The 24,228-nt window shown below is 41.6% G+C and overlaps 2 protein-coding genes across 8 annotated transcripts in view; both read left to right on the plus strand.

Moving 5' to 3' along the window:
* The window catches only part of tacc2 (transforming, acidic coiled-coil containing protein 2), a 54,979-nt gene extending 39,842 nt beyond the window's left edge, over positions 1 to 15,137 (plus strand). For 4 of the 7 annotated variants that reach the window (XM_083923301.1, XM_083923302.1, XM_083923307.1 and 1 more), the window contains 15 exons: positions 289 to 1,693; positions 3,635 to 3,692; positions 3,816 to 4,023; positions 4,455 to 4,498; positions 4,904 to 5,013; positions 5,296 to 5,449; positions 5,843 to 5,989; positions 6,298 to 6,390; positions 9,385 to 9,525; positions 9,631 to 9,707; positions 11,222 to 11,265; positions 12,960 to 13,120; positions 13,246 to 13,352; positions 13,941 to 14,061; positions 14,167 to 15,137. In XM_083923301.1, the coding sequence (XP_083779427.1) occupies positions 289 to 1,693; positions 3,635 to 3,692; positions 3,816 to 4,023; positions 4,455 to 4,498; positions 4,904 to 5,013; positions 5,296 to 5,449; positions 5,843 to 5,989; positions 6,298 to 6,390; positions 9,385 to 9,525; positions 9,631 to 9,707; positions 11,222 to 11,265; positions 12,960 to 13,120; positions 13,246 to 13,352; positions 13,941 to 14,061; positions 14,167 to 14,232 (2,936 nt within the window). In that variant the 3' untranslated portion in view covers positions 14,233 to 15,137. The remainder of the gene's footprint in view (positions 1 to 288; positions 1,694 to 3,634; positions 3,693 to 3,815; positions 4,024 to 4,454; positions 4,499 to 4,903; positions 5,014 to 5,295; positions 5,450 to 5,842; positions 5,990 to 6,297; positions 6,391 to 9,384; positions 9,526 to 9,630; positions 9,708 to 11,221; positions 11,266 to 12,959; positions 13,121 to 13,245; positions 13,353 to 13,940; positions 14,062 to 14,166) is intronic. The other 3 variants (XM_083923304.1, XM_083923303.1, XM_083923305.1) reach the window with 3 other exon arrangements.
* A 1,863-nt stretch (positions 15,138 to 17,000) lies between these two features.
* Positions 17,001 to 20,128, plus strand: ly6pge (lymphocyte antigen 6 family member pge; the record flags this gene model as incomplete). The annotated part of the gene is made up of 3 exons (XM_083923019.1): positions 17,001 to 17,061; positions 18,792 to 18,908; positions 19,935 to 20,128. The coding sequence occupies 3 exons, from the start codon at positions 17,001 to 17,003 to the stop codon at positions 20,126 to 20,128; spliced, it is 372 nt and encodes a 123-aa protein (XP_083779145.1).
* Between the last annotated feature and the right edge of the window lie 4,100 nt (positions 20,129 to 24,228).

Raw genomic sequence — 24,228 nt, forward strand, 5'->3', positions numbered from 1 at the left:
ACCTGGCTTTGTTTGCTGAGACATCTTCCCTACGCCAAACTGGCTAATCGGTTCAGTCTCTCTCTGTTGTGTGGTTATTTCCAACTGAGAGACTCCTATTGAATTATTTATAGCACATTCATCTCTATAATTGGATGTGTCAGAAGCTCCATGCAAGCTTCCTTGTTCACACCTGCATCTCACCCAAACCAGTTAAAATATATGATGATCCCAATTTCATTTCATTTAGATTTTATGCCTTCTTTTTAGCAGCTACCTCTTTATGTTGCGTGTCTCCATCTTTTGCAGTAGCAGTAAACTCAGTCAGTGATCCTGCCTCTGAATTGACTTCAACTGATGCACCATGCCGTTCCCCGTCCATTGTTTTTGATGAAGACAGACCCATCGCAGCCAGTGGCCAATACAACATCGAGTTTGCTGGAGATTCAACAAGTCACACTCTGACCCGTTCACTCAGCCTCCAGGGAGGAGAACTAGACAGCGCTGGACTGTTGGACGGATCAACAGTGGGAGACTTCCGTCCACATTCTGAATCCTTCAGCGTAGACACTGGGAGTGCCCCGGGGACGCTACACAGGCCCAAGAAAGTCCGTCCTGGGTCTGTGAAGAAGAAGCCTATTCTCAGACAGAACTCCAACCCAGAGACTCCAAAGCCTGCCTCATCCAGCAGCACCCCAGAGATCAAGAAGCGGGCAAAGTCTCGAACTGCCAGCCCTCTCCAGCCTCAGGAGGAAGCAGAGGGGGGATCTGCAACCCCAAGCCCCGGAGGAACCCTCCGCAGGACTAGGAAAAGCCGTGTGGAAACTCCTCCTCCTCTGCCGGAGGAGACCAATCATACCAGCCAAGAGGAGAGTTTTGTCATCCCAGCCTTACCCTTGTGCCAGGAGGAGACCCCTCTCCAGGCTAGTCCAGCGGGCATAGAAGAATCCCCCATACCCCCTACTACCTTCTACAAATGGGATCCAGAAAATTTTGAGAACATCGACCCTTTTAAGACTGGAGGTAGTAAAATTGCCAATTCCCCTGTACTGGGTCGCAAAGGTCCAGTTTGTGCCCCCATCGCCACCCCTCCAGAGAGTCCCTCTGTCTCTGCTGTGGAGCCGAGTCCCCTAGCTCCTCTTAAAGAGCCAGTTACCAACCCTGAAGAGCAACCCATCATCCCCAAACGTCAGCCAGTAAGGCTGGAGTTTGACTACTCTGAGGAGGGCAGTGAGGCATCACACCAGGCCCCTCCCCCACCCAAGAAATTGGGCAAGAAACTTGGTGCAAAGATGCCTCTGAGGAAACCAAAGCTGGGGCTGAAGAAGGCCCCTCCAGCGCAGACAGAGCAGCTGGACAATGATCGTCCACCAACCCAGAACGGCAACGAAGAGGACATCCCTGTTCCCGCAGTCTCTTACAAGTTTGACCCTGACAAGTGGGACGATCCAAACTACAATCCATTTACTCCTAAGAAAGGCATCAGCAACTCCCCCAAACTATCCAGGCCGTCTTATTCCATTGACACTGATAACTTTGATAACTCTGTCGACCCTTTCAAATCCTCCAATAAGATGGCCAATTCCCCTCCCAAAGCCTCCGCCTCCTTTGAACTGTCATCTAATGACTATGACAATGAAAATGACAACATTGGGGAGCTGGAGGACCAAAATCAAAACAAACCTGCCAAGAAGAAGAAAACTCCTATCAAATCGTAAGTTCACAGTCTATTATCACAGGGTCATACACACAGAGTCCACACTCACTTACAGAACATTATTATATTATATGTTTATGTGTATGTCTGCATCTGTGTTGTTGAAGTTAGTCTGTGTCTGTACGTGGTCCTCTTGTCTATTACTATATGCCAGTGTCCTCTGTCTGTCTCTCTGTCACCTGTGTCTGTGTATTCTCATATGTCACAGGAAGTCCAGGGGTGGGTCTTCTCTATGTTGTCTGTTGTAAGTACAGGGACAACACAACCATCCATCCCTTTTTGATCCTTAATTCCATTTGGCTCCTTTCAAAGCAGCATGTTACCTTGTTGTCCCTCTTCCTATTAACAGAAACATCACAATCCATTGTGCCCACTATTCAACAATTCCATTTAACGTTTTTTAACCTTGCCCATTGTAAAAGGACCTACCAGTATTCAGCTTTGTTCTAACTCCTGTATTATGCTCCGTATAATCCTGCTTATGAAAGTGGCAGTTGAAAACCCTCATAGTACAAATAGTGAAGTCAAACTTGGTATATTATCTCAAATGTGGCCTAAATATGTGTAAGAATGTACAAGGAGCATTGAAACATAATTTTAAAGAGAACCCCCCCCCCCCCCACACACACACACACACAAACACACACAGACACGCACACACACACACACACACACACACACACACACACACACACACACACACACACACACACACACACACACACACACACACACACACACACACGTGTTTTTAAAATATTTAGAACATGTTATAATCATTTTTATCAGCACTTCCTCCAAAACAAGAGTGGAAATATTGAAACAAATTTTAGAACAAACAAGTTTTATGGTTAAATGTCCCATTAAATTTTTCTACTGAAGCTGACAAGATATTACTGACATCACATTGTGTCCTGTCTGTGTGGTGCTCCCTCTAGTGTTCATTGTTGAATAGGCTAAAACTATATAATAGTGATTACAGTATACTGATAATACAGTATATATATATATATATATATATATATATATATATATATATATATATATATATATGAAATAGGATGATGCATCTTGATAGCTGCTGTAAATTGCAATCAGAGATGGGGACTTGGATTTAAGACTTGAGTCGGACTTAAGATTTGGGAAACAATATTTATTATTTATTGTTTTGTTATTATATTTTTTTGACTCCTTGCAATATCCTGTTTAAAGTGATCATATGCCAAATAATTAGTCAATGCTGACTCTGTGTGATAATAGATAAAGGAGAGATGATACAGTACATGTTTAGATATGCAGTACATTTCTTAGATGTGCAGTTCTAAGCAGATGAAATAATGCTCATGTCAATCACACTTGAGACTTGGAAATGTCAGGACTTGAGCATATCTGCTTTCTATCCAAGGACTTCTAGTCTTCCCTTTACAAACCCTCTGAGAATCTATTTGAAAACGGAGGTAACAAAAGTAAAATAAAACTTCCACTAACAATTACTCTTCAGTAATAGATTAACTAACCTGCTACATGACCAAATTCATCCCAGGATCTGTGTTTTTTGTCAATTTGTGTGAAAAGTAAACTATTCATAACAGCCACTGTAGCATTCATTTACCACTACTACTGTGCAGTTACTAACTATAGATTAGCACAACGGAACTCACTGTTCACTGTGTTCATTTCATCCACACATAGACTACAGTAAGTGACACTGTTATACATATTGTAATGCTGCTCACTGCAAATTATGTTGTCATTTATGCAAAAGCAGATGTACCCAGCCAGTTTTTTCTTATTAGTATTTGCGATTATACACACATTTGAGATATTTAGCAAATACACAGTACTTTGTGTTAGACAGTGACTGTTGGAGCTAATAAAGAGTTGTGTACTGAAGACGCTGAGTGAGTCTGGAAATGTATCTTTGTTTTTTCTTCTTAGTAATACTTTCAGAGTGAAGAGGTCACCCAAGAAATCCCCGCTGTCTGACTCCTCCCAGGTGTGTACCTAATTCTCCTGTACAACTGTAACTGTACATCCCTCTGTAAACTTGGCTGTCTTACTGTTTTCTGCCTGTATTTCTGACTCTGTCACTTCAGTATTGCACTCTTTTGTGTTGCAGGATCCTACACCCACAGATGAAACTCCCCCCCTCCACCCGCAGGACGACCACGCCACAGACGAGGAGAAGCTGGCCTCCTCCACCAGTCACAAGTGGGCAGCCCTGCATGACATGGATGCAGATTTGATCTCTGACCAGCAAGACTTCCCTCAGCCATCTGACCTTACTTCCTTTGTTAATGAGAACAGTCTTCCTCATCAGGCTCCAGGTGAGGCTTAGCAGTCTGACTCTCTTGGATCCCTCTTTGTACCTCCAGTCACCTGTGTCCAAATAAATACTGACAGATAAAAGCAAAGGAAATTCAAAGCTTATGTTTGGATAAACCGTCATGTACAGTACAGCCACTTTACTCTTCATTCATCCGGCAACGTTATTGATTTTCTTTTTTTTGTGGCAGTGTAATAAGCCCAATGGCCCAGTTCTCTACTGCCCTCTGACCTCCAGAAGAGTCACCTCTTCCCGGAGGCTGTGTGGCTCTACCCATCTGGGTCAGAGATGAAATATAGTAACAAACAGACTGACAGTCGTGCCTCAGCTTCTGAGCTCATCAGAGGCTGGTTGAAACACTGGCTGAAATGTCTCACCATTTATTTTGCTGCATCTAAAACTGTGTTTTGTCTTTCCCTGTCTATGTGCAAGACTATGAAATTGAGTACATGGAGAAGCTTGGCTCCGCTTCGCCTGTGAGTATTTAATGTTATTTAAAGAATATAAAGTGTATGCTGGTATGTTTTATATGTCACATGTTATTTAAAGGTCCCATATTGTAAAAAGTGAGATTTGTCTTTTTTTAATTATAAAGCAGGTTTAGTGCAGGTGCTATATAAATACTGCGGAAGTATCCAAACGCTTAATCCATAGAGAAAGACCTAGGAATTCTGACCAATCAGAGAAGACTGTTTTTTTTTTGGGAGGGGGGCTTAAAGAGATAGGGGCTTGTTTAGATAGACTTCTTTTAACATTAAAGCATGTAAACATGTTCTAGTAAAAAACAAGTTTGAACCTGAACATGAGCATAATATGGGACCTTTTAAAATTTGAATTCAGACTTGGAAAGTTTACGTTTTATTCTCTTGTGTGTCATGTAGCCACTGTCTGTGAAGAAGCCATCTTTGTACCTGAAGTTAGACTCAGTATCTGACAACTTAACCAAGAATACGTGTGCACATGGATCTGAGCCCAGCTCCCCCTGCACAGGGTACATCACACTCCACTACTATTTTACTGCATCCTTTTTCTCTAGTATGTGTAGTTACTTTCCAGTATTTCACTGTATATTGTAGAGAGTCTCACAATGCAATTACCAGTGCTTTACTGGTATATCTTACCTGGTGTATTAGTTTGCTAATTGTAACCCATAATGATTTGTATTGCATAATGCACGCAGATCAGCTGCTCCAGCAACGTTTTTCATTAACACTCCCATTCATCATGTACAGTACATTACATGCAATGTCCGTCTTATTCACTCTCTGCACAGGAGTTTTGAGGAGATGGAGGCCCAGATAACAGCGGGTATAAAGACACCGGTGCTGAGTTCCCGGCCTGGTCCTGAGGGCTCTACTGGGGACAAGGGCAGGAAAAGAGAAAGTGAGGCACTCAGCCGAACACAGAGCACGGAGAGGGATGAGCAGGTGAGCTGAATGCTTTTGTAAAGAAAAGAGCAGTTATGTGGTGAAAAAGAAATCACTGTCATTTCTTCGTGTTGTCATGTACGGAGAATCTGTTAGTTTTGATTTTGTAACATTAACACCATGTCATTGTTTAGTAACATGGGGGAGAGTGCCACACTGCACATGCTTTGTTGTAAGCTGTGACTTGGCCCTCAAACACGAGCCCCATCACTCATAGTGATTCTCATTAAAGCCATGTCACTGAGATAACACATAGCCAAGCTGCCACACTAGCTTCCAAGCTTGAACTCAGTGACTCCCAATGCTGCCACTCAAACACTCAGCGCTTGCTTTGCCATGCTGACCCCTGCCCTCCTCCCTGCCCTCTGCTTACTGCTCCTGGTGCCCCTGTAGCCCCCTAGCCAGAGTCCCGTGGAGGCCCCTGCTCCAGTCCTGGCCATGCCCCTGTTAGACAGGCTTTCGGAGTGTGACGACCTCTTGCAGTACCTGGAGCCTGACCTGGCTGAGACCAACCCCACTGCTTTCGCCCAAAAACTACAGGTGTGTTGACAGACCACACATGTTGACAGACCCCTCCTGAACCTTATAGGCCTTACCTCTAGTGGCCCCTGATGTGTGATTGTGTTTATTTTCATTTCCATTTTTTTAACCTCCTCTGTTGCAGTTTCAAGCTTACTGTGTGAAATAGATTGATGGTGTGTAAAATGTAGACAGCAACAAGTATGTGCGCTCAACTCAAGTTTTATGATGTGTTTTCCCTTTTGCACCCTCATCCTTGGGCCGCAAACCCCCTTCCCCTCCCCCCAAAACCCATCAATCAACACCCACCCCCCATGTGTGCGGCCCAGGAGGAGCTGGTGCTCGCTGCTCTGAGGATAGAGGCTCTGCAGGTAGCCAAACACATCTCTCAGTGCCCTTCCCTCTCCACTGTAATCCCCCAGGTACTGCGCTGAGTCCTGCACCCGGTGTGTGTGTGTGTGTGTGTGTGTGTGTGTGTGTGTGTGTGTGTGTGTGTGTGTGTGTGTGTGTGTGTGTGTGTGTGTGTGTGTGTGTGTGTGTGTGTGTGTGTGTGTGTGTGTGTGTGTGTGTGTGTGTGTGTGTGTGTGTGTGTGTGTGTGTGTGTGTGTGTGTGTGTGTGTGTGTGTGTGTGTGTGTGTGTGTGTGTGTGTGTGTGTGTGTGTGTGTGTGTGTGCATCTTAAACGAGTGGTTTTGGAAAAGCAGTGTGTGAAATGCATGTGAGCGTGCATGAGTGTGCCTATCCTGCCCCCTAAACACACCATGACTGTGAAATCATGGCCTTACATGGTGGCTGCACCACTACATCTACAGTCCTCTTCAGTCCCCACACATGAAATGTCTAACATGGCTTAACGCGTCCAGCTCCCACCCTGACTAGCAGTGAACTCTTGCAGGTTGTTTCCTCCGGAACAGAGTGCTGTGCCTTCTTAGTCCCTCGCCTTTATTGTGCATGTTGGGCAACATGCATGTTGCCTGTTCATGAGGCTTACATGAGCATGAATGTGACTGGGAATGTCTCGCACTAGACACACTAGAAGCTGAGGAGTGATATATTTGACTCTCCCAGATGGATTTGTTGATGCTTTGCTATCATCACCCCAAATCCCAGTCACATTCTTGTTTTGTGATTTGGTCCTTTACCCAGACTAACAGCACTAACAAACAGGTACACTAGGTAGGTGTCAGTATTCAGTTTGGCTGGAATTTTAGGTAGAATATGCTGGTTGGAGGGCTTGTGTTGAAGCAGCACATACAGTGTTTATAAGAATAGTGACTTTTTTTTTTTGCTTTGCTTGGTGATAAGTAGTTATTCTACTTTTTATGACCAGTGGAAAAACTTGCGCTTCCTGGTCCTCTTTTCCAACATGTTTCATGCTGTTGTCCCGCACATTTTCCAGTCTCGACTCAAGAAACCCAGCACTCGGCGTTGGAATATCAACGGTTCACCCTTACTCAAAGTAAGAGTAACATTATAACCCTGTGATCTGTCCTCATCTTATCCCAACTATAGTGCAGTCGAAGTATTTGGTCATAAAAACATTTTGGTTTTGGCTCAGTGCACCAGCAAACTGGATAAAAAAATAACTATGAGATTAATGTTCTGAAGATGATTGAAGTTGTTGACATCTACACTGGTTAAGAGTGTAGGAATCATAGCCATTAAATAGATACTGCCAATTGTTACAGTGCACCAAATAATAGGGCTACAGTTCCTGTGTTGTTTACCCATATGGCTGTAGATGCCCTCTAATTAATGCTGAGATTTAGCCCTTTATCCTCCAAGTGCTGGAGTACAGACCCAAAACAGTTGTTCAAATACATACAGATTGCACTGTTAACTCTTAACTCCTGTAGACCTCAGAAGTCCAGAAGTCTGAGAATTTTCTTTTAGTCCCCCGACATGTTAACCTACCATAGCCGTACCTTGTTCCTGTGAGCAAATTAGTTATGTAATCTGCAGTTATATCCAGTCTTTATAAACCTACTACTGGGGTGCTTTTCTGTTTGACATAGTGTTTATCCTGTGGATGGACCTCTTATCTTAAACTGTCTGTTTCTTGTTCACATTAAGTAGTTTGTCCCTCTGTAGTGTGTGAACTTTGCCTATAGCACTCCTGTGAGAGACACTTAAACATTTGCAATTTACTTAACATGTGATCAGGATGACCTGGTAAAGGTGCTTTGTTTACAATACTGGATTACCAACAGGGCACGTCTCTTATATCTTATTGTCTTATAGCCCTGTCTTAAAGACTGGCTTTGAGTTTAAGTATAGTTTTCCACTGCAGAAATGGTCATTTGTTTCTGGGACTCTGGGCAAAATGGATTGGTTCCCTAGCCCCCTAAAGCAGCAGCAAGCGTGCATTCAGTAAGTTTCTGTTTAAACCTCACTGAAGTGGGAAGGTAATCCCAATCAGTACCTGCCTAAAAGCAAAAGAGGTCCATGGTTACTTAAACTTGAGTGGTCTTCACTGTACCTTCAGTGGAATAATGGAATTACTGCTCCAGGCAGACCAAACACTTTACTCTCTTTTCCACGTATTATTATAAGTGGATCTCAGTCTCCTTGTCCCCTGTGAGCAACCACCATATAATCAAATCCACCCATAATCCACCTCTCCCAAGGATAACTAAATCCCTTTCAGAGTTTTAGAGGACCAAAAATTGTGCTAGAACAAGCATTGTTTTTGCCTTTTGATATGTTTTGTGTGAGGATTAAGTGTTGATAGAGCACTGTCATATATATCTATATATTGCAATGGTCACATGAACACATGCATATAGACTTTGGTTTGTAGTTTCTGTATCCAAAATCAAAGTCGTTGTAAGGATAAATCCTGTGAATCCTCTGGTTCATCATAGTCTTTGTAATCAGAAAAGAATTGGGCACATGCTGTAGAAGGTTGCACTCTCTGATTCTAGACACAAACAGGTAAGGCCACTATGTTATAATATGCTTTAACATGAGACTAACATCTATTTCCCATGCTGCCCAGTCCGCTACCCTATCCTCCCTCTCCTGTAAATGATGCAGTCCTTACTGTATCTACTGCTGCCCTTTTTCCTGTGTGCTTTGCCTGGGCCCAATCACATTCAAGCTACTGCGATGAGCAAGTGATCATGACCGCTCAGCTGGGGGCAGCATCAGCCAAATCACTTGGCTAATACTGTGGCAATGAAGACTGTTTCATCCAATCATGTGGCAGCTGACCAAGTCTTCAGGAACATCACCAACCTGCCTCATTTACATATTAATTTTGCTCTGTGGTACATTTTGATGTAGTTTGATGCTGCCTTGCGGTTTGGTTCATGTGTGTTGGTCTGAGGGTGAGGCTGTCCCATCTGTAGCCCAGTCTGTTTGTAACTGGTCATGTTTCCTTTCCTCTCCCGCTCCACCTTTGGTTCCTGGAAGCAGCACAGAGACCTGTCATCCCCAGTAGAGAGTAGCGTGTCCAAGAACTCACTATACACCAGGACCACCACCAGCTACATCGAAGGGGACAGTCCCCACCTTCCCAGAGAACTGGACCACTCATTGGGAATTGCAAGAGAGGAGGTGCGCCCCAAAACTTTTCTTTTTATTCTCTACGTAATAAATACTGTATATGCTGTTCTTCTTTTGAGTTCAACTCACACTTAACATTGGTGTCACCCCCCTCAGATCGTGGTAAAGGAGAAAGAAGTGCTGGAGTGGCAGAAGAAGTATGAAAATAGCCGACAGGAAGTGGTGGAGATGAGGTAAGATGTAGCGTCTTTTGTTGTCATCACTTACATCACAGTGAGGTCCCTCCCATGCACTAAAGCATGGATTTAACACCACCCTGTATTTCTTTTAAATGTGACACAATAGGCCCATTTCCACTGCAATGTTTGGCTCGACTCGATTCGACTCAATTCACTTTTGATACCAGTTGCTTTTCTCCATTTTGTTTTTCACTGTGGATAGTGCTCCTTCGGTGTAGGTGGTGTTCTCATCTGACCACGGTAGAAACTCTGCGTGAAAACCGCTGTGACATCAGTGTGACACTTACTGGAGACTTTCATCGGCAATGATCATCAAGTGTATAGCACAGTTTTATGGGCTGAAAATCTGGGGCAAAGTGAATACCAAATTGCTGTGGTATTGACGGTATCTTGGCGGGTTTGTGCAGGATATCCCATGTCGTGTTAGTGATGATTCTTGCTGACCAGTCACTGGTCTGTAGTGTTTTAACTCCAACTTCTACTATTGGTTCAGGCCACTTGGCACCTCCACCGAAGTGGTACAAAGAACGTACCAGGTGCTATCCTCAATTTTTGCTAATGGCAAACCAAAAAAGAGTCAATGGAGTTGAGTAGAGCCGTAAACTAGGATGTCTATGCAGTAAATGGCACAAAATATTTTTGAATTGGTGCCATATGACCCGAGAAAACAAACCAGAGGGGCTGTGATTTGATTTGTTTGGGTCTTTTGGTGTCATCTGGATTATACACCACAAACTGCCTGACAACAGCTCAAAACAAGATTAACTGTACCCATATTTACGTCTACAGATCAATGTGGGTTAAAGGAGATAGGGATATGCAGTACTGAGACCTTGTTCTCTGTCAGCAGGTGGCGGATATGCGTCCAGCTGGCCACAGATCAGTTAGTGTCGATAAAACAGAGCTTACTTCATTTGACTGATTGGGCTCAGGATAAGGAAGGGCTAAGAGGCTAAGGAGGAGGCATGGCTAATCAATCCTCTTACCGCTGGCAACCTGCTTTTCAGAAAACCAGGCTTCCTATTGGGCCCTGCTGCTCCTTGACTTGGAGTGTGGTGGGACTTCCAGCAGCAAGACTCAAAAACTACACACACAGTCCATAAATAAATAAAAAATAAAAAGGAGTAGTTCAGGGCTGCTACAAATCTATAACCCTTTTATCTGAAGTTGTAGAACATAATATAATATTTTAAAATAGCACATTTGTCATTTAACTTGCAGCAGATGGATGCAATATCAATGTTATGACCAAAAACAAATCACAAGTGCCAGATCCACAGACGCCAGACAAATCCACCCAGTTCTGGTTATATGTTTTTATTTAACCATCTTTCTAACAAACAAGCAGACAGACCGGTGCATAAATGAAACCTGTATCTTCATTGGTGGAGAAAAGTGTATAAGTTGCATAAAATTAAACTGTTTTACATGACAAGACATGTATACTTTGAAATCATTTGATCATTCTGATATAACCTTATCCATGATCTACAATTTTTCATCCATAGGAGGATTGTTTCTGAGTATGAGAAGACAATTGCACAGATGATAGGTGAGTCATTTCTTACAAACTCCAGAGCATTGGTCCTAAGTTACTGGACCCTCTGTCTTTTCAGTACACCTGCATTTTATTTTTAAACCAATTACGTTTGTTCCCCAACCTTTGCCACCACGTTTTGCTGCCCTTGTTTATTTGCAAACTGAGCAAACTATTCCGTATTTGTGTGCCTTATTCCATTGCCACTGATTTCAGAGAGTTGAGTGTTCTTTTTACTCTCTGACACAAGGTAGATTTGCTATATGCTTGCTTTCATGTTTGATTGATATGAAGTGAATCCTGATGTCATTGGAGGGGGGAGGTCCACACAGTCCAGCTTCTCTGGACTAAATTAAATGCTCCTAAATCCTGCTGCAGGTTCACTCTCCTCCAGCTCTCACCTACATCTTCTTCACCACCTGGAGATTTGATTTTTGCTGCTGTCTTATTTCATTTCTTACTCTCATCGAAGCACTGTCACAAAAAGCAACGATCTAACACTCGGCTCTCACGTGTCTTGCCCTCCCAGCTTGACTTAACACAGTCCCTTCTTTTCTGTTCTGCTCCCATCTTTGCTCCCCTTACTATTTGATAACCCTGACAGGCATGCCAGGTGAGTAACGCGGAATTGTCCTTCACTTTGTTTGTGTCAGCTCACATCCTTCCATTCGTCCGTCAGAGAGGGGAGCAGATGTGCTCACTTTCTTCATCTCATCCAGTGATATTTGTTTGTCCATTTTGTTGCTTTTCATCCTGTATTTAAATGAAATTTCCATGTCTTTTCTTTATTATACAGCAGATCAAGGTGCTATATAAATATGGTGAAAGTATCAAAATGCTCAATCGACAAGGAAATGCACACAGCCCTTCTTCAGGAACTGTGCCTTTTAAAAAAGCCGTCAGGACTTCTGTACAGTTGTGAAGTCACATCTATACTATTTATATATAGGTAGAAAGTGCTGCTACAGTGGTGTTGCAGTCATTGCCTGGCTGCAATGATGGAGCAGAGACACAGAAAGCGCAGATTTGGAAGACCTGGAAAAGCTGACCAATCAGAGCAGACTGGGCTTTTTTGGGAGGAAGGGGTTAAAGACAGGCGCTAAAACAAGGTTATTCAGACAGAGGATAAATACAGGTATATTTAGACTGACATTATTCGAGAAATAATGTTTTTTTTAAAACATTAAAGCATGTAAACATGTTGTCGTAAAAAACCCCAAATACAAGTATGGACCTGAAAATTAGCCCCCTTTGAAGAATCATTTGGCATTTACTTTACGTAACCTTGGTTGCAGAACTAACTCATGCAGACTTAGGGAGTTAAGCAGGATAGTCATCTTAGCTTTGGACACGAAAGGAAAGGGAAAGCTGGGAGGGAGCTGAAATACTGCGTTAGCTTTGTCATTTAATTCTGACGTGTCCAGAAGCCCCCCAAAGCAAACCAGCTGCCAGCTCTGTTTCTATGGTATACAGGTCTCTTTGATTTTCCCATTGTTAAGTGTTTTTGTCTGCATGCTGCAGAAATACTCATATAGTGTAGTATAACATGTTGTTAAATCATACTAACCCACAAATTCATTTATATATATTGTCAAAAATAACAGTGTGTGTTTGTCCGTGATGTGTGTTGGTATATGTACCCAGTACAGCCGATGCTTCAGAACAAAACAGGTGATCTGATCTACAGTATATTTGTGTGTGTCCAACAGAGGATGACCAGAAAGAGAAGTCTCTCTCCCACCACACCATCCAGCAGCTGATCATGGAAAAGGACCAGGCCTTGGCTGACCTCAACTCTGTGGAAAAGTCTCTGGCCGACCTCTTCCGACGTTACGAGAAGATGAAAGATGTCCTGGAGGGCTTCCGCAAGGTGTCTAACATACAAGTTATTCACAGCTAATTAGTTTTTTCAGCATAACCGACCCTGTAAGTCATCTAAAATTGAGCTTTCAAATCATTACAGAAAATGATTAAAATATTTCTCACTCCGTTCAGAATGAAGAGGTTCTAAAGAAATGTGCTCAGGAGTATCTGTCCAGGGTCCGCAAGGAGGAACAGCGCTATCAAGCCCTGAAGATTCATGCAGAGGAGAAACTAGACAAGTGAGTCTCATTATCTCAAGTTATCCCTCCATGACTGTTTTATTTTCCCCAATGGGAAAACACTTCAATACAATCACTACACAATAACTCAGTGCCCAATTAGCTGTTCTTATAGATTATTTATAATCCATCTCTATACAGTTTCTAAAAATCAATTCTGTATTGGCTTTGCATGACTTTCCAGGCTTATGGAGGTTATGGAGAGTTGACTTGATTATCACTGACTAAGTTTACATGCATATAGTGTAATATAGACATATATTATGCCGTAGAACAGAATGTTAAAATCTATTAAGCTTGTGTTAACCACATACCTTATTTATGGCATCTAACTAAAAACCCATTGACTTCAGGACGAGGGAACTGGCCATCGAAAATTATAAATAATTTCGCTGCCTTAGTATTCATTCCTGCAACACTCTCCGCAAAGCTCACATTTCAAGGCTGCATATAAAACAGAATATCCTTGGAATATTCTGTTGCATTAGCCATGAAAACAGCTTAGTAGGAATATTGTCTTTTTCGGAATAAGGGCAACACCCAGAATATTTAGTGCAAGTAAACATTGTACCACTTTGGTATTTCCAGGGCTAATTCAGACATAGCTCAGGTGCGGGCCAAGGCCAAGCAGGAGCAGGCCGCCCACCAGGCCAGTTTAAGGAAGGAGCAGATGAGGGTGGACTCTCTGGAACGTACTTTGGAGCAAAAGGTCAGTCAAAATTCCTCAGTCTTTGGATGTAAAAGGATGTAAAATAATAAAAGAAATAAAAGATAATATAGGTTTATAAATGTTAGTCCAACATTTGTCTTACAGAACAAAGAGATCGAGGAGTTGACAAAGATCTGTGATGAGCTGATCGCCAAGATGGGGAAGAGTTAGCAACCACACCTCACCAGGCCAAACCCCACAGAGAAGGAGGAGTGGTTGGGGAAAATGATGGAAAAGGAAACGCATCAGTGATATTATCCACTCTTCCAAGGACTGATGGACATTTAAAGCCAAAATGGTGTTGTGGTGAAATTTCCTACTGACTTTGTGTATACAGGATCCACAGGAAAGGCTTCCCCCTAATCACTCTGTATATTTTTGATGTGTCAGTGTATCGTACTGTATCAGGGGTCGGGTTTAAAGTTTTAGAAGATGTATCATATCATAACAGTGTGTCTGTGCGTGTGAGTGCATGTATGATAATGAGAAAGCGAGAGCATTTTTTGTTGGTTAAATTATCTATAATGACGTTGCCATGACAGCCCCTGAGGGAGAAGACTGTTTACCCGTTCCTGTTGTTGTCTCCTCTTGACACAAGAGAAAGATTAACTAAAGCTTAAAGAGTAACAGATTTAGATTCATTCATAAAATGTTGGTACACCACTCAGAGAACACAAATTATCACAGTAGCTTACTGCATGTGGGAGAGGAAGTAGAACTTGTAATGTTATATGTTTGTATATACTGTAGGAAATTCCAAGTATGAAAAAGATTCCTCTGCATTTTTGATAATTATTCTGTCATCCTCAGCCCGCTTCCCTCATGTAACCTTGTAGATATTTGTCATACTTGTCATAGCTTTCTCTATGAAATTGTGCTACTATTTTTTGGGATTTTATTTTGATATAAAGCAAACTAATCGTGACCTTATTCAGTCGTGACCAGGAGTAATTTAATTTTGGACGGCTATGTCCTAGTTCTGCTATGGTCGTCGTGTCACACTGAGGGATACCTTCTCTGCACAGCTGCTGTACAGCATCTGCTTACAAAGTGCAATAAAAGATGGCAATACAGCACACTGATGACATGCTTTCTCATGACTTTAGTTGATCCGGCATGACCAATGATAAATCATGGTTTAGGATTTGATTATGATTATTTAACATTGTGATGCACTGATGCATTATAGACAATTTTTTTTAGAGATTTCCAAACGGGTATGTCTAACAAAGGTGGTACACAGTTGCCATTGGGTAACAAATAATTATCTGGTGAATATGTATCTACATATTTGTGTTTAGGAGGAAAATAAACACACAAATAGAATTAGAGACTGCTGAGAGGCTGATCTTTAGAATATTTATTGCCACAATAGCCGGCCTTAATAACCCAACTGCACAGAACGTGTCTTCCCACCATGTAGGGCAATTATTGAGTTGAGAGAGATTGAAATAGATCAGTGAAAGTAATGAAAAAATGGCTGGGAGTGCCAGGATCTCACTGTTTTGTTTGAAAAGAATACTATACAGCTTATCCATCCATCATCTGCAGCTGCTTTTCCCTGACAGGGTTATGGGGTTCTGGAGCCGATCCCAGGTGACATTGGGCATAAGGCGGGGTACACCCTGGACAGTCTGTCGCAGGGCACATAGAGACAAACAGAAACAGACAACCATTCAAACTCACATCGGCATTCACACGTACGGGCAATTTAGCTTCATCAATTTACCCAACACCTGCATGTCACACCACCGCAAGGTGCCCACCATACAGCTTATACCGTTAATAACATAGTGTTAAATATTATGCAGTTTAAAATGCATTTGGAAGAGCGTATTTAGAACATGACTGTTGAAGGAGGCAAATATAATGAACATATGAACTCTCAGCCCCCAGCTCTCTCACTATCTCTCTAATCTAATCCCTTAGCAAGTTCAGAGCTAGCTTGGGTTAATAAAGTCAGTATACATAGTCTTCCTATATACTTTTGTGCTCACTATATATATATACTTATATTCTTATTATTTCACCAGTATAATAATTATCCTACTTTGTATTCAGTTTTTACATATACTTTTTATTTTTCATGTACATTGTACTTCTTCTGTTGCATTATGCTGCTTCTAAACCTTTGAGCAGTCTGTGTGTCAGTACACAGAAAATATGAAATGGTTTAATGAAGAGGGGTGTAAGGGCCTTTCCAAAACGCTCATGCAAGATGCCATAAACGCATTTGTGTGAATCCTCCTGCTGTGTATCTGACACACAAGCAGGCACATTTTCATCCCTTTTGCCTCCAACAAATTAATCTGACGGCTGTGCAATGTTTAATAAACAAGTATAGCATAGCAACACTGCTGAGACAGATCACAACCAAGCTGAAATGCTTTACAGCAATTCTTGAAACTGTATATGCAGAATATCTGATTTATAACTCTAAATACAGCTACAGAGTTAATCTTCAATATCTAGCTGAACAAGTAGGGGCAACATTTACACCAAGTACATCCCTATGTAATTAAGGCATCTATATATACTAATCTCACACGGGAAAACTTAAATCACATGACAACACGTGTCCTGTGGCAAAAACTACACGGACAATTAAAGTTAAGAGATCAGTTTCTTCGTGCAGCAGGGTGAAGTGAGGACTGGAGCTGAGCAGGTGTTGAAAGGGACAAAAAAAAGGGAAGAGCTAGACTCAGGATGGGTGTGGCTAGAGCACAGTGGTGAGGTATCTTTTGTCCATCCAGGCAGAAGAAGCAACTATTGACACTCAACACTGAGCCGTGGGCCCCAGTGGAGGGGATGCTAATCTCCTGGTCAGTAGAGGAGAGGATATACGGTCTTCTGAAAGATCACGTTAAGCTTGGGGGGCTTTAAGAGCAAACAGCCTGCTTTTCATTGTATGACCAGGTCGACCAAGGACCACAAGCGCCATGAAAGCTGTCCAGTACTGCCCGATGCTCCTGCTTTCTCTCGTCCTGCTAGCAACCAACAGTAAGGACTAGGTTTTTATTATTTTTTTAAGTTTACCTCATTCTTTACTCCATTTAGATCTCTGATCTATCTTCTGTCCTCATGTCGTTTGGACTTGTATCTCCCTTCAGGTACTTTTCTCCCATGCCACTTTTGAATTTCCAGGAATAGTTTATTTTTTTTATATTTCAGGCTTTTAAGACCTTCTAATGACACTTTATATTCTGTCAGCTTTGCTCATTGCTTTTCATTTCTCCGGTCATTTTTGTGTGTCATCCTCCTCTTTAACTAGTATGCAATCTCAGCAGCTAATCTCTTAATAGGCCTGGAGGCCAGGTCTTACAGCTTGTGTGTGGAGTGATTGTGCTGTGGGGATAGATTGGGGTCAACTCCAAACAGCAGGGGGTATTTATAAGTCATATTAACACACAAGAGGCAAAGACATTAGACCAACTGCTCAATTCAATACAAGAAAGGTTGCATTTCTGTTGTTTTCATTGTTTTAGTGTTAAAGTTGTGCTTTTTATCAGGAAAAGAGCTGAAATTTCCATTTTTTTCATACTTTGCCTATTATGTTCACCATCACCATTTTCCGTCTCTGGTCTATACCTGAATGGACACTTTGTGTGTCAGATCAACTTTTCTGTCCTCCTGCACATCATGGCTGGATGGAAAAGACAAGTCTGGCTTATTTTGACGACCAAGACAAGAGATGTGCTGCTACAAAATATGTTTGAAACTTTCAGCCATTCCTATAAGTCCAGCTTTGATCCGCTTAGGAAGACGCATTAAAGGCTCTGTCTGAAGATCCGTTTCAGAATTTTGGAGACCGATGGAGGTTTTCAAAAGAAAGCGTTAAAGTGATATATTTCAAAGGTCAGCTACTTCTCAAATAAGCTGTCCTTCCTCCGGAGAGCTTTAGAAAGACATTTGAGTGTTTTATGTGCTGAAGTGGGCCCCCGAAGCTTTAGCTGAATGTTCAAAATGTGTTTTTAAATCTGAGTTTAATTCTTTGCTTGATTTAGGGAAGACATGTGAAGGAAGTGATTAATTAGTTCTCTCTCTCACTGTGCCTGTGGGACACAATGCCATCAATCAGTCAGCCAGCAAGTGTGTACACACTCATCAAACCCATAGATCCAGTGTTAATAAAGAGTCAAATATCCAGAGCTCAGCCCCTTGTAGATTCTAATGATTTTAAACAATGGACCGATAATTGTGAGTTAGTTTGCACGTGCCACAATGTAATGCAGGCTTTACTGTACCAGAGCAGCTGCGGCTCTTGAAAACTACTTGCAACAATGTCTAAAATTGGATTTGTAAAGGACAAACATGGCAGCAGTAACATTAAGAAGCTTATTAGTGCCTTGAAAAAAGTCAATACATCTGACAGGGCATTTTCTTTTATTTATTTGAGATATTTGCTAGAAAAGCCTACATTAGCCTCATAAACCGTTTCAAACCAGGTCAGTCTAAGAATAACACAAGGCTGGCATTTAAAATCTGTAGTGTATTTTTCTGTATAACTGTACCTCAGTAGCAACCTAGTCTATTTTAATAACGTTTCTGTATTGCTTCCCTGCCGATAACTTGCTGTTATATAAAGTGTATGTATGAGTACATTGTTTTCATGCAGTGACATCTTTGACGCATATGACACCGAGATAAAACTATTCTTTTAAGATGACTGAACTTTTTTTGTCAACATGATGCTTTGCACTGAATCAGTATTTCTTCTCTGTTTCGTTCAGGTGTAGCTCTGCAATGTTATACCTGTATGGGCTCAAATAACGAGGACTGCAACAGGCAAGGCTCCAAATCTTGTCCCAGCTACTCCGATGCCTGTGCTACGGTGGTGGGCTATGACAGTGAGTCCAACACTGACAGTGTAGTAGCCTTTCTAACTTAGCTCTGTATCTGTATGTGAGGCTGTGTGCGTGTGTGTATAAGTGTGCCTATGGACAGGCTGCTGTCTGGAGACACATCCCATTCAGCAGGGGGTCCAAGGCTTTTAAGAAAATCAAGAGCTTTGCTGTTCCTACAAGATCAATATCCTTAATTAGGACAACATGTGTTCTGGGATCCGAGACAATTCCCCTTCACAAAGTTAAAGGAGTGTTCTTCCCAAAATGGAAGTATTTTTTTTTCCTCTTACCTGTAGCGCTATTTATCAATCTAGCATTTTATCACGTAAGCTGCCAAGTGTTGGAGATATCTGCAATAGAGTTGTCTGCCTTCTCTCGAATTTAATGGAACTAGTTGGCACTCAGCTCAACGTATTCTCATTAGTAGGTTCGTTTGATATCTTACCAAATATGAAGAGAACAGATTTATTTTATATCAAATGACATTCTATTTAATGCAGTGAAAACGGACCGCAGCTTTTAAGTTTATGCAACAAAAGGTGACAGTTACGGAAAACGGGAAAATATGTTGCCGTTTGGCTTTATACTTCCAGGTAACAAACACCGCCGGGACACGAACACCTGTGCCCCAGGTAAAAGTCCTGGGTTTTGGGAGTTTGGTTGCTTTAAATTACATCAGCTGATTTCCTTTTTTGCTACAGACATAATTTATATCATAATAAGTTTGTAGCTTTCATACAAAATTACGGTGCATTTCTTTTTGTAGTTACGTATATGAACGAACAGTGAATGAGAACAGCCTGGTCAAATTGTGGTCCTCAAAGACCAGTTTCTCAAATTAAAGTTGGGTTTATTTCACGTAGTGTATACACCACACAGAAAAGGTGACCCATTTAAGAATGAAAAACAAGACTAAAACTTTATAGCCTGGCTGAATCAGCAGCAATTTTTATCAAACGTATATTAGTTGTTCTGTGTGAGACGGGCTACACCTGTGTGACTAATTTGTAGTTCTATCTGTTTTGTCAGGTGGGGTGATGAAGTCTTGCTCCTACAAGTCTTTCTGCAGTCAGGCCAACAGCCAGGGCTACAGAGCACCCGGGGTCAGAGTTCACTGCTGCTACAACGATGACTGCAATGTGACGGGCTTTGCCTGCCGGCTGCCAGGACTCAACTACCTGCTGCTGTTTCTACCTCTGTTGTTCCACTGCTTTTTCAAGTAAACATACTGTCCAACTTTACCATGCAAACAAGTATCCATCTACTACTGTTTTTCTTATTCAACCTATTACAAAAAGGCAACAAGAAAACCTGCCTAATCTTACACTACATGCTGTACTACCATTCCACTCAGTTTGATTTCCCTTATTTATCAAAACAGCAGTCTAGACATCAAGGAGCTTGTGGTGCTAGGTGTGCATTACACACCGTGTTGAATTGACTCCATTAAGCAGTAGCTGCATCTTTCAATGGATTTCACTCAGCCAATACTGGCTGGGTACTGGAATAACAGGCAGAGATAAAATATAATTTGCTTACTACATTAAAGAGGAAGAGATGTTGTTCATCAGTTTCCCCACCCTGGTTTGATGCACACCACACAAGGTGTGATACTACAGGATAATGGGAACAAGACTATCTTTTTGAGTTTTCAATCACCTTTCAAGTTCTATTGGACGGCTTCTGTCTTCTTTTTTTACTTACATACATGTACGCTCGAGGATCTCAGCATAGCTCCTGTGGCAGCTGATGTTACTGTGGCTAAATATGGCACTGAGAGTTCAATCAGCTGATGCGTCATTACACCATTAGCCTTCTACCCGTCAATCTGACACCTGGCGAGCTGTGAGATATTTTAGAAGGTGGTGAGAAAACACTTACACAGGACAAATCCACATAAGCCTTTAACATGAGCGAGGCAAGGTGCGTTACACCAATGAGGTTAATACAGTGTGTTAAAAGTCACTTAAAGAATTAGTATGAGCACGCCTCACTGGATGATGGCCTTCAAAGAGAGGCTACTGTATATATTGTATAGAAAATGTAATTAAAAAAATGTCCATTTGATGATAAATACTGTTTATTGTGTAATTTTCTTGAAACTAATGTCAGGAAATGTTTGAAAGACCACGCTTCTGGTGTGATGTATATTAAATACAAAACCTGCTGCTGCTGGTATCTTTATACATTTTTAGTTGAAATGTTAATTTAAAAAAATGTTACAATATATCATAATAAGTAGCAAACTGCACACTCAAATCTTTTGTGGATTGTTTTACTTATTTTCTATACATTTCTCATTGTATTTGGAAATAAAATGTATTTTAGTCTAAAGAAACTACGAATGTCTATTCTTTGTCAGCTGTATATACACTATTGTAAGGAAATGCACGGGAAGCGGAGCTAATACTTGATGTACAGACCAAATGATAAAATGAATGATTCTATACAAATACAACCAATGTAAAAGTATGTTTGTTGCCTCTGTGTGTATCTAATCATTGCGGTCCTAAAATGAAAATGTTCAAATACCTGCAAAAGTAGTGACCTACCCATCAGCCTCATCTTAACTTTGCTTTCTGTGTAAATGTTAGCATGCTAACACACTAGACTAATATGTTTTTATATTTCTAATGAAGCTTTTTAAACAAGGGACACTCCCCTGGAGTATTTCAACCCCACTGGCAGAATTTATTTGTCATAAAAATAAGTCGATGATAAAATTACTTCCTGTATGATTTTATCATTCAGTTACTAATCAGTGGTGCACTTAAACTAGTAGAAGAAGAAACCCATAGTAGCCCATAAAATGTATCAAACTAATCACAATAATGAACAGTTATTATATTATAGTAAGATTTTCAAAATGGCTGCCTAGCTGAAAGTGTATATTGGCAGTTTATAGTGTTTAATATGGTGCTTATAGAGGTTACTAATCCAACTAAAAGTCAGTTCTTTTTTTAATAAATGCATTGTTTTTATTTTAGTGTCTTGTAAACCCATTTGGGCTGGGCACCTTTTAGTGCTTAACACTTAGAAAAATGCTCACCTACAATTACATGAACATTTGTATATTGTAACACAGACAAGTTCAGAAATGGGTTTGAGCCGAAAAAGCCCCCCCCCCCCCCCCCCCCAAAAAAAAAAAAAAAACAAAACTTTACGGCCCTGGCCCACAAACCATGTAAGGTACAATCACGACACATTCAAGCAGGAGGCTATTTAAATGTGCCTTGACACTATCTCAATATTTGAAAACACAAGTATAACAGCTGGATACAACAGCTGCTCTCGGGCGGATGTTAACATATTATGACTTGTAGAATATGTAAGACTCACATCTGTTGCACTGATGATGTGTAGATACTTAATCCTAGACTGAAAAGACTCACAGCATATTAAACAAACACTGTAAATAAGATGGAATAGGAATAGCCCACTCATTTGATGACAACAATGTCCAAATCCTGGACAGAGAGGACAGATGTTTGAAAGAGGAGTAAAAGAAGCCATCTGTGTAAAAGTAGAGAAACCATCGCTGAACAGAGGAGGAGGGCTGAGATACCACTTATCTCCAATTTACAATGCGGCCCTTTCATCCCTTCCCAGGAGATTCAACAATCTAACCTCAAAGAACAGCTGTTTACAAATGGCCTCCTGTGACTCCAACGACTGTCATTAGACTCAATAGAGCACTAACAAAGTCGAAACCAACTTCCCACCAACGACTGTCACTCCAACGACACTTGGAGCACAAAGGGTTCCAGTGACATCATCGGCCTTGTAAAAGGTTAAATACCTGGATCTCCACACCAGATAGTTGGACCAGTCCCAGCCTGGTCAGATGTGTACATGAACTGATGAAGCCTCTTGGATGAGAGGTGAAACGTCTTCCAGTTGCTTTTGACTGAAATTGCTTTGGGGATAACGATGACCTGGACAAATGAGAATATTCACAGGCTTATGGAATAGGTTGTGTAAATAAAGCTACACACAATAAGCACGGTTTATATAATTATGTACAAAAAGTGGGTTCTTAGAAATATAAGGGTTATAAAAATCTAATGGATGAGAATTCACATGTTATGGCACAACATAACACTGCTGTGTGTGTGTGTGTAGCATCTTCTTCCGTGCATGTCTGCTCTTGTAGTTCCCATAACCTCCACCGCATGGCAGTCTAGCCACATTTTTGACTTCAGTGGACGCTGTCAACGCTACAAGACTGTTACAATTCACATTGACCAACCACGCCTCAAGGGTACTGCTGAGATTGACTTGAGTCAATAGTGATAATAATTGCACTGTTTTATTGCTGTCTGCTGGGGTTTGTACTTTATTTAAAAATGTGAAAACACTCTCCCCCTGCTTCGTGGTTTGACTGACTCCCTTGCTTTCTTTCTGTTCCCTCTTCCTCTTACTGCTCTCTCCTTTGACAGGCAGGTGTGAGGGTGTGAAGGGACTGCCCTGGAGGGGGATAGGCAGTGACCCCAAACCGTGATTCTCCAGGCCCGTTCAACCAGCGCCTGTTCCCGGTACTCAAATCCTCAGACAGCCAAGAGATTGGCCTCACGTTGGCCCTTATAAGCTTTATTTGAAAGGCTTCTTTCACCTTAATTGGGGTGGTAGGGGAGTGTTTGCATAAAAGAGCTGATGGAGGGTCGACGGGTCAAGGTGTTGCTGAGGTCTAGGTTGGGGATGTCTGAAGTTTGTCTTTTGGGGCTTGTAGCTCAGTGTTTGGTCATGATTTACTGTCAAGTTGGACTATTTGTGCACTGTGCAATTTCCCTGCTGCATGACTATTTGAAATGTCACCTGCCCCTTTCATCAGTTGACATATTGTAGGACAAAGTTTATAATTTGATGGAGGATTTGAAAGTGCAATCATAGCTAAAGCTCCCGCTGAATTGGAGCATCTCTGGACAATAAAACCAGTGACTGCATTCCCCCCCAAAGTACTTCATCTGAGCTAAAACTGAAGGTCATCACCATGGCAACTTGCTGTTTAAATTGGAGTATGTTTAATCCCAATCCTCTGGCACCTGAAGACATTATCACAGCACAAATCCCTCCATCAGTCATCAAAGAGATGAGCCAACTGCCCTTTAAGGGAGACTGTAAAAGCAACAAGGCTGTAGAAAACTTGTGTCTACAGTGTTTTCTAAAGTAAAGCAGACAGGTTTCACTTCTTGTGAATGCCACGGAATGTCCCACATTCTGACATGTGTGATTATTTTGCTGTGTGTGTTTTGCTGTTATCAGAGAGGATTTTTGAGTGTGCCCTGCAAAGATTGACATTTTTTCTGAGAAACTCCCCTGCTGT

The sequence above is a fragment of the Echiichthys vipera genome, assembly GCF_963691815.1.
Source record: "Echiichthys vipera genome assembly, chromosome: 11".
Classification (NCBI taxonomy): domain Eukaryota; kingdom Metazoa; phylum Chordata; class Actinopteri; order Perciformes; family Trachinidae; genus Echiichthys; species Echiichthys vipera.